This window comes from Syngnathus leptorhynchus, chromosome 1, assembly GCF_054491065.1.
Source record: "Syngnathus leptorhynchus isolate UIUO chromosome 1, UIUO_Slep, whole genome shotgun sequence".
NCBI classification, from domain to species: domain Eukaryota; kingdom Metazoa; phylum Chordata; class Actinopteri; order Syngnathiformes; family Syngnathidae; genus Syngnathus; species Syngnathus leptorhynchus.
The window spans coordinates 15,636,536-15,650,324 of record NC_141195.1 but is presented as its reverse complement, the minus strand read 5'-3'; the positions used below and the strand labels follow the sequence as shown (position 1 = coordinate 15,650,324).

The 13,789-nt window shown below is 44.2% G+C and overlaps 1 protein-coding gene across 1 annotated transcript; it reads left to right on the top strand.

The window, feature by feature from the left end:
• The first annotated feature begins 969 nt into the window (after positions 1 to 969).
• On the top strand, positions 970 to 12,104 carry LOC147062157 (insulin receptor substrate 2-like). The gene is made up of 3 exons (XM_085918650.1): positions 970 to 4,299; positions 4,506 to 4,975; positions 9,990 to 12,104. The coding sequence occupies exons 1-3, from the start codon at positions 1,688 to 1,690 to the stop codon at positions 9,992 to 9,994; spliced, it is 3,087 nt and encodes a 1,028-aa protein (XP_085774776.1). The 5' UTR covers positions 970 to 1,687; the 3' UTR covers positions 9,995 to 12,104.
• The last annotated feature ends 1,685 nt before the right edge of the window (positions 12,105 to 13,789 follow it).

The following is a 13,789-nucleotide window of genomic DNA, read 5'->3' as shown; positions in this document are numbered from 1 at the left end:
TATTTACGTTTGCATAATGTTACCAAATTCAAACCCCATTACAGAAGTTAACGTCGTATAAGGTCGACCTTATACGACGTTAAGCTTCTGTAATAGATCTATGAAACAAACATAATTATAATGGCTAATGACTATTATTCACAACAAATCTGTATTAAAGTAAATTAAAGTTGTCAAAATTAAATTTTAAAGCAGGCTCTCCTTGAGAAATAAGAATAAAATACAGGACCAAATTAAACTTTAATGTAGTTCCAGCATGTGATGATGGATTTCTGATAAACACATTCAATCAGACAAAAAATGGACCAGAGAAATGAAAGAACCACTATTGTTGAATTTGGTTGTAGTAAATCTCTGCTTAATTCGCAGAAACATATGGCACAGACATTTTAAATCCTTGATGTTCTATGCACTTGCCAGTTGTTTTTCTGGCGTCACTCTGCTCATTGATGCGTCTGAAAGGGTCCCAAGAGATTAATATTTTGTTCTTTGATTTAGGTTGAAATAAATTGTTTAATTCTCCACAGTAGTCTATATTGTAGGGTGTGATTTAAACAGTCATTAAAGTGAGTACAGTATATCTACGAATCAACTAACCTTTAAACCTGTCTTAAGACAGGTTGTAAGAATTCTTACAAAATGTCTGTGGAGTGATGAGCATTATTAAAAGCGTGCAGGTTAATCTTGAACGGTCTCATAATAACAATAATAATAGTGGAAAGAAGACAGGAAGTCATCTTACACCATCCAATATTCTCTGCTCATGATCGTCCACAGTGTAGCTAAAGGTCCAGAAGATGGCAGCATTTCTGCACATTAATGGCTCCAGTCGAGCGAACTGAACCCTTTGACACATTCATCTTCCCTCTGATGTGAGGATGTTGTGTCCAGCAGTCAGTAACGTTTATGACGCATGATACGCAATCTTAACTGTTGCTATGTACGTTTGGAACTATTCGACGTTTGTTGTTCTTTTTAGATTGGATTACAGTTAAAAGCAGCCAATGATAACCCGTTTGCTGCCTGGAAAAAAAAGTGTTGTGTTGCACAGAAGCGAGATGAGAGAAAGAATCCGTGGTTTAAAAAATGGGTTGTGTTGCACAGAAGCGAGATGAGAGAAAGAATCCGTGGTTTAACAATATGCCTTGATTTCGCTTATGTAACAATTAGGACGTCAGGGTTGTTTACAAGTGGTAGTGCCTACTAAATGCTCATTAACAAGCCAGGGTTAATGTTGCAAATCGTCAATAATCCAAACATCAACCGATAGTCACATGTGTAATTGCTATCAATCTATTTAGCTATCATATGGCAGAACTTTCACTGTGTTTTGAAGACACGTTTCAATGGCTGTCAACGGATCTTGTTTTTCTTTGGAAAGGGGGGTAAGTACAAGGGGCGGGGTTTGCAGTGTTTGAATTACCGACATAGCCAATGAGAGGCCTCGCAGCTGGTTGATGGACAGGCACGCCCCCCTATGACTCAGTGTTCTCCTGTGGTTTTAGCGCTGCGCGTCACATGTTGTTTTTCTCCACAACGGGATCAGTCGTACTGGCAGTCTTACGCGCACCGTTTTTTAACATGAACGTTGCAGACACGTCTGCTATGGATTAAATGAAATTAGCGTCGTAATATCTTTAATTTTGCTTTTTGGAATTGAGCGCATTCTGGTCCTCGGTCACGAGAGATGGCAAGTCCTCCGGGGGTGGCGGGACACCTGTTATCTAATGGCGTCAATGGCGTAAAGAAGTGCGGCTACTTGAGGAAGCAGAAACACGGACACAGGCGCTTTTTCGTGTTGAGGGAGCCCGCCGATCGCTCGCCAGCTCGGCTGGAGTACTACGAGAGTGAGAAGAAATGGCGAAACAAGGGCGCCGCCAAACGGGTGATAAGTTTGGACTCCTGCCTCTGCGTCAACAAGCGGGCGGACGCCAAACACAAACACCTTATCGCCCTCTACACCAAGGACGAGTACTTCGCCGTGGCTGCGGACAGCGAGCAGGATCAGGAGAGCTGGTACGAGGTTCTGACCGACCTCCTCGCCGAGGGAAGGGTGTACGACAGCCCCGCTTCCACCTCCTCCCTTGTCGGCTTTGAGGAGGCCAACTATGGACTCGTCACCCCAGTGACAGAGGCATACAAGGAGGTATGGCAGGTCAATTTAAAATCCAAAGGTCTGGGTCAAGTGAAGAATCTCACGGGAGTCTATAGGCTCTGTTTGTCCAGCCGAACCATCAGTTTTGTGAAGCTGAACTCCGAGACAGCCGCGGTGTGTTTACAGCTCATGAACATCAGGAGATGCGGCCACTCTGACAGCTTCTTCTTCATCGAGGTAGGGAGATCAGCAGTAACCGGGGCTGGGGAGTTCTGGATGCAGGCGGAGGACTCTGTAGTTGCCCAGAACATCCACGAGACCATCCTGGAAGCTATGAAGGCCATGAAAGAGCTCTCAGAGTTCAGGCCCAGAAGCAAAAGCCAGTCGGCCAGCACCACCCCAATTTCTGTGCCCACGCGACGCAACCTCACTAACTTGCCCCCAAGTCAGACGGGCCTGGTGAGGAGATCCAGAACAGCCAGCGCCGCCGCCGCCGCCACATCTCCAGGAAGGAAGTTTACATCCTGCCGCGTGAGAACCTCCAGCGAGGGCGACGGAAGCGTGCCGCGGCCCGTGTCCATGTCAATGCCCGTGAGCGCAAGACCCGCCAGTCCGAATGTCGCCGCTCAACTCAGCAGATCCAACACTCTGAGCAACGGGCGCACTTGCAGGATGCTCGAGTCGTCCTTCAACCTGCATCACAGCCTGTCCATGCCAGGTTCCAACTCCCCTCCCGCCGCCTCCAGCCCCATCAGCATGTCACCCGGACAGAATCTCTCCACTCCCAACAAGGCTGGACAAGCTTACAGTTGCAGCGGGTCGCTCGGCGACACCAGCTTCATGCTGTGCGACGATTACAGTTGCAGTCCGGTTGAAGCAAAGTTCCTCCCCCTAACCCGCAGCGAAACCCCAGACTCCCTGTCGAGCACCCCTTCATCCCGTGACATGAACGACCCTTGTGGCTACATGTTCATGGATAAAGCTTACAGGAAGCGAACTCACTCCCTCACCACGCCACGTCCTCAAAAAGCCGTGACGCCGCTATCCTCCGCATCCCTGGATGAGTACACGCTCATTCAAGCCCGCGATGGACACAACTCTCATTCCGCCTCACCTAAAGTCTGCTACCCAGAAGATTATGGAGACATAGAGATTGGCTCAACCAGAAGCTCTAGTAGTAACCTCGGTGACGATGGCTACATGCCCATGACTCCAGGCGTGGCGCCGCATTCCGGCAAGGTCGACAACTACGTGCCCATGAGCCCCATGTGCGTCTCTGCACCAAAGCAGATTGTCAACCCCAGAGTGCACCCTCACGGTGCTACCAGCAGGGGTTACAAAACCAGCTCCCCCTCTAGCATCTCACTGGAGGACAGTGGCTACATGCGGATGTGGTGTGGCTCCAAGTCCTCCACGGAGAGCCCTGACAGGCATGGTGAATACATGAACATGTCGCCCGGAAATCCAGCTGCACTCCAGACCCCCCCTGACTACTACATGGGTTTAATGGCTGGAGAACCGACATCGGTGAGGCCAGTGTACCAGCCCGGCTCCCTCTCCCTCCCCGCTAAAGTCCAAGGCTCCAAGAATGACGACAGCAACCAGTACGTGTTGATGAGCCCTCAAAGTTCCAGGCAGAGTGCGGCAGATGCAGACTACTATTCCATGATGCAACCTGCCTCGGCCCAGGACTCGCCGATGAGCCCTTCGACCGCTTCCCCGGCCAGACACAACCTGACCCACAGAGGGAGGCTCGGCAGGCCCAACAGGCTGTCCCTGGAAACTCTCCGGACGCTGCCGAGCATGCAGGAGTACCCAGTGCCCGGTGAGCCCCGCAGCCCCGGAGAGTACATTAACATTGACTTCAGCGGCGCCCGAATCTCTCCGCCTTCGACCGAGTCCACAGAGAGCCAGTCGTCATCTCTGAGTTCTTGTGACGACGGTTCCAGGAGGCCCTGTCTGACTTCCTACATCAAACTCGAGATGGCCCTGCACCAGCCCAAGGAGGCTGACGCTCTTGCTGCGGAGCACCCAGACGCACTCTCAGATCTCTCCGTGTGTCCCCGGTCGGAGCAGGACGAGCTGTACCGTTTGGGTGGGCAGAAACAGACGAGAGAAGGCCAAGAGGGGCATAATGACTATACACAGATGACGTTTGAGATGACCAACTCACCCCCGCAGCTTGTTCCTCAAGTAACAACAAGGTACGTGCGTGTTCCTTTTTTCCTTGATTCAGTTATGATCAAAGCTCAAAGAAGTTCACCATATGATATTAGAATACAGACTTGACCTTGGGCTGAATTTTAATTTTCCTGAAATTGATAACGCTGAAACTTGTCTCTTGTGCTTTGCAGAGGTATCTTTTGACATTGAATTAAAGGTCTGTTGTTTTTGTTCTAACATCTCTCAGTCAGAGCAGCAGAGGACGGAGACATTCCCTGGAACAGCCGTCTGTCCCAGAAGGAATCGGTGTCTTCCTCCTCGGGGCCGCCTCTTCATCCACACTGGACCCCGACTGCTCGGCCAAAGTGATCCGCGCCAATCCGCAAGGACGTAGACGCCACAGCTCGGAGACCTTCTCCTCCACGGCCACCGTGACGCCCGTCTTCCCTTCGTTCGCCTGCGGCGATACCGGCAAGAGACACAGCTCTGTGGAGAACATCTCCTCGCGGAGCAGCGAGGGCTCAGACGAGGAGTACGGCAGCCCCGTGAACCGGTACCCAAACAGACTCAACTACATTGCCTTGAACCTGCTGGACAACAAATGCGATGATCTGGATGGCTTCAAACCAGTTAGCAGCTGCAAACAGGGTATCAATGGATTACACAGCTCGCCATATGTCTGCTTGGGCTTCAAGGAGTCTGCGACTACTGCCAAAGGTGAGACCTTTTTTTTTTGGCAGCCATTGGCAATCACTATTACGTGATTCAAAACCGTTGTATATAATGAGGGTGGTAAACATGCACTTTGAATAGTCTGTTAATTTCATAGACTGAACGTGATTATTGTCTTTAGCTTGTTTTGAATTGCCAAGGGAATGCCTTAGCGATATACAAAAACAGATTATGGAAGAATTTGATTTACAAAAAGGAATGTGAAGAACTTAACCATTTTAACTTGCTTATCATCGGTAGGCCGTACAAATTCTCTTGAACCGAGGTCTTTGAAGGAAATGACACAATTACATTAAAGACAAGTTCATTCGTGCATGTCAAATGGCAACAAGAAACTCATTACGTAAGACCCTCCCTTTTGAATTGCCTGGCAAGGCACACCCACGAAGAAAGCGGATCAGGAGGGCACGCCATTCACCATGGCTTCCGTTCAAAACAAACCGTCCAATCAAATTTGTTTATCAGCAGTGACATCGTCTATTCAATCCGTCCATCATTCAAAACGACGGGAGAGGCGATAGTTTGGTTTATTCAGCATTCAACTCAATTTTAAATGACCAGAACCTCATTACAACCGCCGCAGCTCTAAGCACCGGAAGAATTTATTCAAAAAAAAAGACATGTTTTTCTCCGCTCTTCACTGATTGGTTCATTACTGTCTTGATCCGACTACTCACCAGACTCAATCTTCGGCAAAGCGATGAACCGAGATTCCGAGGCTCCCTTTTGAATTGAGCCGTCCCACGTCAAACCAAATGGTAATCCCACGAAATCGATACACCCAACTTTAAAATTGAACCCTCCTTGAATCGTAACGCACGTATCGAATCCTCTTTTCTTGGAGGGATGCACATCCCTAATAGCTTGTGAGCATAATCCTTTTTTTTTAAGACAAGTTTACATTTGGACACGCTGATATGCTCTTTTCAAACGAGTGGCATGTTGTTACAATTTCTGCATCTTGGTTATTTTGTCAATTACATATCATGTAAACTATGTGGTTCAATCCTACCATTTACTCCAAGTAAGCAAAGGCAACACAAGGCTGCGGTGAAACGTGACCGGGCCGAGAACAGTCAAGTAAACAACCCTGCGGAGTGAGTGTGACGCTACTTGCATGTGTTGCCTTTCACTCACTGTACAGTTTGTACATAATTTCTAAGAATTATATTTTTCACCCCTCCAAAGCTAATGGTTATTTTTCCCAGTACATCAGTTATTCAAGCATTTGAAACAAATACGTAGCATCAGATTTGCAATGAAGAATGTTTCATTGATAGCAGACTTTCTTCGACTTTTGACCATCTCTGTTGTTTCTTTTTAGTTGGCTAGGCATTAAAGATGTGTTGCACATCGACGTGACCTCTATGGACTCCCCCGCCATACGATCAATAGCGTGTTCCAAAATATCCCAACGAACAAAAGAGGCACGCATCCGTCGGAAACAGAGAGGAGCCAAAATGTTGTCGTGAAATTTGAGCTCCGTGCACACCGCACTGTGAGCTCACATGTTTCTGCGAGCACTCAAAGGTCGGAGACAGCGCGTGGAGCTTTGAGAGCTGACATGTGAGATCTGGCACGAGTGAGTGTCTGTCCTTGAAGGCAAGAAGGGGAAATAACAAAGTGGTTGTATTGCTATGCGGCTGGCAGGTAATTGGATGTCACCATATTTCTTTTTATATTACAAGAAAGGAACACTTGGGGCAGGAGGCGACTTGAGCAGAAAATACCTTTTTATTATAGCATAGCTACTCTGCCGTCACGAGGAGCTTTAATTTGTCCATACACGTTGATGATTGATTTAGTTATTGAACAGACATTGATCAAACCAGAATGGGATCAACTAAATCTTGAAAGTCTTAATTTTATTCCCAGCACATTAACACAAATTGGAAAACACAACACAAATTGGAAAACACTATAAGAATGTGTTGTGTGTGTATATGTTATTTTTTTATTTATCAAATAGATCCAACCTGGGGATTCATCGGGCTCAACCTAATCTCTCAGTGTTACTTCAACATATTTCCTGACACCAATATCTAGTACTTTCCTATTTAGCCAAATTTTAGGCTCCATCTTATGGTATTTTTTGGCATTACTGTAAAAAAGCTCATGCAAATAGCTTGAGGGTTTTTTTTTTTCTCCAGCAACTACCCTGAGGATAGTTTTGTGATTGGCTAACCACAAACAGGCAGTGGTTTGGAAACACTTCCCTGTGTTGATTTTATTTGATTAGGCAGCCAATTAGCTTGCTTGAATTAATTGTGCCTTTTGGTGGTGATAGAAAGCCACTTATATGACCGCGGTATGTTGCATCAAATGTAACATGTTCACTCTTTCCGTGATTGATAAATCCCTTGTTAAATAAATGTACTTGTTGCACCTACATAGTAAAGACTAACATTTCAATTTTGAGGATGTGAGGCTTCTTTTCTATTTATGTCCGAGACTCACTTATTTTGCTGCCCGGCTGACGTGATGCAGGGGCGAATGAATGCATGCATGAGACGAGAAACCGCGTGCAAAAACCCTGCCCTTCTGCCTCATTAGGCCCTTCACTTAGCACAAGTAATACAAGCAGAGGTGGGAGGGGCCGCCGCAGAGTATTGTATGCTTTTCAGAGAGGCAAGGAGAATGGATGGATGGATGGTTGCTCTTTAGCTACCCAACACTCGCATGCGACGGCAAACCTAATGACTTGTTTACCGAAGATTCCATCCGACTGCTGCGTAAAATGGAGCCAGGTTAAAGACTGCTCTGGGTCACTTGTAGACGTCCCATTAGACTATTCTTGTGACCATCGAGCATCTCTGCTGAGAATTAGTGAATGGAAATGATGCGGACACGAGATGACTTCAAGTATTCTACCTAATGACCCGTTGATGAATGGAGTCATTTGTTGCCACTTGGAGTAAACTAGCTCCTTTCCAAGGCTTCATGCTGCACTTTTCCAGTTGCCCAATTAGCACTGCGATGACCTTAATGGCGTTATCACGTGTTGATTTGACTGCCATCTGCTTTCACTCGTTATTTAAAGAATAGTAGCTTGCACAGGGGCTTTTTTCCAAAGCTCCGTTTGTCCCGCGCAACAAAGCTTGTACCTTCTTTTACCGTCACACCCATTGAAATAGTCAACCGTTGGTCTGCTCATGTCAATGCTTTGGTCATGACCGGCACGCCATCTGGCACGCCTCCAGGCCAAAGAGAACATGATCATTCCGTACTCTGGAAATCATCTGGAAGATTAGCAACATTCGTGCCCATCTCCTACTAAATCCCCCCCCTTCTCTGTCAACGCTTTTCACGCAGTCAGAGTGGTTGGTGGCGTCATCTCGAGAATAATGATCCAATGGTTGGCGTGTTTCACTACGTTCCGTACTTGATCCACGAGCACAGAAACAAGAGACCTCAGAATGCTTAATATAAGATGGTCTTTTTACCGTCCACATTTAACCCGACATTTTTAGTAGGGCACTTTTTTTGCGGCATACCTTTCAGACCTGACCAAATGAATGCACGAGTAGAACGATCACATTGGTTTGTTTCAAACAGCACAAATCACCCCAAAGGTACCTCCACATTTATAGTTGGCACTCTTAACGTCCAAGCCAGATGGTGGTTTGTGAGCAAGTTCAATGTCTCCCTTGCTTCTTTTAGTGTCCACACAATGAGAAATTCAAATGTAGCAGAATGTGTAAACACGGTGAAGAAAAGTTGCTTCTCTAATTGGTCAGAAGAATGTAAACAGGAACGTTTGCTGTACAGACTAGCGAGGGATAAGCGACTTAAGAAGCAAAAAATTCCACACAAAATGATCCCAAACTGGCAGTAATTCTTGTTATGTGAGAAAATTCAAAGAATTAAATGCTCACAATGTTACAGTGGCATACTCTACTTAGAAATAAAACTTCTGCATTGTTTTTGATCAACACCGATTGCGCTAATGAATTTGAAGGTGTTATGGTGATATTTGGGGAGCTAAGAACCACCAATCTAGTTGTTTACATTCAAGTCACTGGCAAAAAGTTGAACGAAGAAGTTCGGCAGGCTACAGAATAAGTTTATTTAAATTATTTGGTTCGCAACTGAAACGAGGGGAAATGACCTAGAGTTTGGCATTTTCATCAACCCACCAAACCTCTGACAGGAAAAAAAAGAAGAAGAAAAATGGACATGTGCTGCACACATGCGTATCCAAACGCATTAGAGCCACGTCACCTGATACTGTATACTGTAGGAAACAACCATGCATGTAATGTAACACAGCAGACAAAGTGTGTCACATTTTCCAGCGTGGCGGGATAAAGTAGGCTGGGATGTTCCAGATAGACGCGTTAGCTGCTCGATTAGTGCGTGGCCAGCGTGATGCCAGCCTGGGCTCCAGATGAGATTACATCCTGCGCGAGACAAATTAGACAGCAGGTCTTGATCAGATTCGGCCTACTGTGGAATCAATGCATGTCTGGATGCAAAATTCTTTATAAAATCTACAGATTTTCTTCATTTCCACTCTGTATATGAACATATTTAATTGCATTGATTATTATCATCATTATAGAATTAATTGAGTCTGCCCTGCTGACACTCTCCCACTTTCCCGAAAACATAGTGCTTCATACCATAATTCAAAGAGTTTTAATTAGTCATCCTCTGCTCACTTAGTGGCCGTAGCATCTCGACAATATGCGCCTGCCCTTCCCCCATCGCGCTCCATCCCGGATTATGTAATTATGACCGTTGGTGAAATGCTTCCGAGCTTCACCTCCATGTTCGCTCGCGTTTGCGTGCTTCTCTTGGAGACTCAACCGGCGTAACACGAATGGAATGGACATTCTTAGTGGACGTGACTAAATTAGAAGCTATGATGGTGTAAAATATGTTGTCCATTTTTTGTCGGAATCATTTTCAACTTGAGTTTAAATAGACTACCCGGGGTTGAATTGCTGCTTTACGTGAATTGTATGTAACGTATGGTGTTGTCTCTTGTTTCTTCCAGATTGAAGCAGTCTCAACTGTTCCCGTGATCGACGTAACCCCTTTTACCTCTGCGACCTCAAGAGATGGCATGCAAACCTCGTCACACGCACGCATGTGTAAAGTAGGCCACCATTTATGCATGTTGGGAACTAGCTAAGGGTAAGAAGAGCGTGTGCGTGTGTGTGTGCGCGTGTGTGTATGTGTGTGCATAATGGAGCATCAACTCAGTCAGTGAACACTGTTCCCATGAAACCTGACTACCAGGAGTGTGAGAAGTACACTGAGTACAGAACTATATTTGATGAGTTTATTTATTCCATCAGGACGAATGTTTAATGGGTCCCGCCCAATGCCTTAAATGTCTTTATTTTTCTCTATGTTTTCAACGAAATAAGAGATAATATTCTATTGGCGTATGTCTGCCTGTGTTCTTCTATATTGTTATTCGCTTGGCAAAGTAGTATTACTTAAGAAAGGTACAGTCAAAGTATTTTCTTAGTTTGCTATTTATTCTCACAAGTTTATTTTTTTAACCAAACTTGAGAAAATATATTTCTAAATACACAAAGTTCTATCCGAGGCATTGGAATGCACTGCCCTTCTGACCTTTTTCCCCCCTCAGTCACGTAAGCCTGCAGCCTGATGCTTGCTCCACGCATACAGGCCCCGGCCGTCTTGCTATGTTGCCACCGGAGGCTAAAATGTGATTTGTACAGAGGAGGCTGGAACATCTGGCATCAGCATGGAAACTCTCAAGGGAGTCTGCTGTGTGGAAAGTTAGAGTGAAGTACATACCTATCTTTCTATGAGGATTGGCCAGTACAACAAACATGGTTTGCCAAATACTCCTCCTGACCTTAGCTTTGGGAATATAATTGGAACGATACAAAGGCATCTCTTTTTGGGAGGACCTTTACGTTCAAATATCTTAACGCCGCCACGCAGATGCTATCTGTTAAGCTCGACTTTGATGTTTTGCATTGTGCTATTATGACTGAACGGACTTTCCTAAGGCAAAACTATGCGCTAGCTTCAAATACACAACGTGTAATTCTCCTGTTTTATGCTTACTTTGAAGGTAAATTACAATTGGGAGTGGCATAAAACAGCTTAGAAGTCTTTCAAGAAATGAAATGAGAATGACAAAATGTATTTGAGAGCTTTAGGAGAGTTGCTTCACTGGGTTAGAAGTGCATCTGATTACCAACGTACTGTACGGTCTATGCACACCATTCATCTTTGCATTAGCATCGACGCTAACATTAGAAATTGCGCCACATGTCACTTGTAATTGTAATACATCTGTGTTCTGTAAGATGCTTCTGACACAGCGTCTCACATTAGCTTAAAAGTGAATGACACTTCTAAGACCTCCACTCATTGGATCCATTCACAGTTTATTCAAGTGGTAAATATTAGATGTCAGTCCTCCATGGTATCATACACACATGCCGATTCCACCTCCAGACTTTCAGGGTACTTTAGAACGTGTCAACTTTCAGGTCCCAAAATATCAGTGAGCCGGCGACAGGTTAAAGAGAGGTATATGACATTCAAGCTGTATACCTTGATGGTACTGGTGTTTGTATTTATTAACTACCTGGATGTGAATATGGTGTAAATAGACAGAGTTTAACAGAAAACTATTCTACTGAGAGTCCTGAGAATTAATAAATATAGATTTTACCTGTGTTGTATACACTATATACAGTATTTATGTCAAAAGATTTTGGCTACCCTTATTATTGCTTTCAGGTTTTACCGTGTATCGTATGCTTTCTCCTTCACTGTGTAAAAGCGAAATATTTTAATATAAAAATGAGTTGCCTTGTTGACAGACTTAACCTAATGGTATGCAATAGTGACATGAATACGATCTAGTTTGTAATGGTGGAACCAAATGTAACAAACGTGTCCATGATTTGCTGCTGTTCCTTGTTCATTTTTTTCCCCCCCTCCTCTCCAAGTGTTATTTTTTTTGTCTTTTGTGTCTTCCATTGTACATACAACGCTATGCTCTTTCTATTGTGACACTCACAAGAAGTTATTTTAACAATTTATGGATTCTGCGGGTCATTTGTTGCTTTGATCTGTATAGATTGTGCATAGTGACCTAAATAAATCATTTATTTACACCAGTACAACTGCTTTCCTTGTTTTGTTAATAATGTTCATGTGGCGTGAGTCATGTTGTTTTTAGCTTTATGATGTAACCCTCTAATTATAATTAAAAAAAAAGAAAATTATCATAACAAACAAGTTCATCATACAGTGGATTTAAAAAAAAAACACCCTTGTTCCCATGCCAGGTTTTTGTGATTCAAAAGCGACAAGGCTGAAATTACTTTTTTTCTCAAACTCGCATTGATAATGTGACCTTCAACCTGAACAATGCAATCAATTTATTTTTTTTAAATCTTTCCAAGGTGGTTGCAAAAAATGTGAATTAACCATTCACATTCAACCTTAGACTCAGTATACACATTGCCACCATTTAAAGTGCCTAAATAAAGTTCAGATGTCTTTTCCAGAAATCTCTTTTGCTTTCCTGCAGCCTAAAGGTTTTGTGCCGACGCTGACTGCTATTTGGAAGTTCGAACTGTTGTTTCTTCTACCTTGACAAAGTCCCCATTTCTTGGCGAAGCGAAACAAACCCAAAGAATAAAGCTGTCACCACTATGTTTCACTGTAAATAAAGCAACGAGTAGTGTTGTGTTTGGGGTAAACGACATGCGGAATAGATGCCGGCCGGCCCCAAGCATTGAATTTTGGGGCAGGTGGGCATTCAATCATTTTGAATAACAATCGTACTTTCCAATCCTGAATCTCTGTCGGGTAAATATTTAGTGGCGATTGTGATGGTGGACCGCAAAAGCCTCCTTGGTAATGACAATGGCAGTTCCTTCTTTTTTTCTTTTTTCTTTTTTTTTTTTAGATCATTCACAGTAAAGAAAATCGTTGTGCCAAACACCACAGATTACAAGCATTTAAGAGGCTCTCTAGAGGTTGACGACTCGAGCTGCTCCTTTGGCAACCGCATCCAAACTGCTGGCCTTCGCCTCCCTGCCAGCTCGCTGCCGTGCTAGCGGGGATTGAAAGTGGATGGCCTCATTATTTCTCCCCGAATCAGCCTAAGGAAGCTTTCAGCCCGCCTCAATGAACTTCGTGACCCACTTTCTCAAAGGCTGCTCGGCCTTTCCATCACAGGCTGACTTTTATATCTCAGCAATGAATGCATGGCATTCCATTGATATGCCAGGCTCCCACCGGGGCAGTCCTGCAAATCCTTCTCCACAATGAGCAAAAACACTTACAGGGATTATACAACATGAATTCACTGATTAGCCTATATTAGAATTAATTAGGTAAGAATGTTCCTTATGGCTGCATTGCTTGCAGTCAATTTTATTGTGAGGAAAACTAACTAAATCCCTCGCTAAAATTGAAAAAATAAACGGTAAAAATGAGAGCGCTTTTAAAAAAAAAACTAACTGAAACTACATTTTGTGTTAATAGAGTCAACTTTGATAGTGAAACCATCCTTCATTTTTTGCTTTGCCACTTCTTTTCAAGGTTGAACAGTTTTCGGAGAATTCAGCAATAATTAGGTGATTTCCTTTTAATTTATTTTGCGCTCGACAAATTCTCTCTCTCTCTCTCTCTCTCTCTCTCTCTCTCTCTCTCTCTCTCTCTCTCTCTCTCTCTCTCTCTCTCTCTCTCTCTCTCTCTCTCTCTCTCTCTCTCTCTTTATGTATATATATATATATATATTCTCTAAATATATTCTCTAAATATATATATATATATATATATGCCCTA

What these genes read in the sequence shown, in the direction of transcription:
- LOC147062157 (XM_085918650.1), top strand. Translation starts at nt 1,688, where the DNA reads ATGGCAAGTCCTCCGGGGGTGGCGGGACACCTGTTATCTAATGGCGTC. An exon ending in GTTCCTCAAGTAACAACAAG is followed by an intron (nt 4,300 to 4,505) that starts GTACGTGCGTGT and finishes AACATCTCTCAG; the next exon opens with TCAGAGCAGCAGAGGACGGA.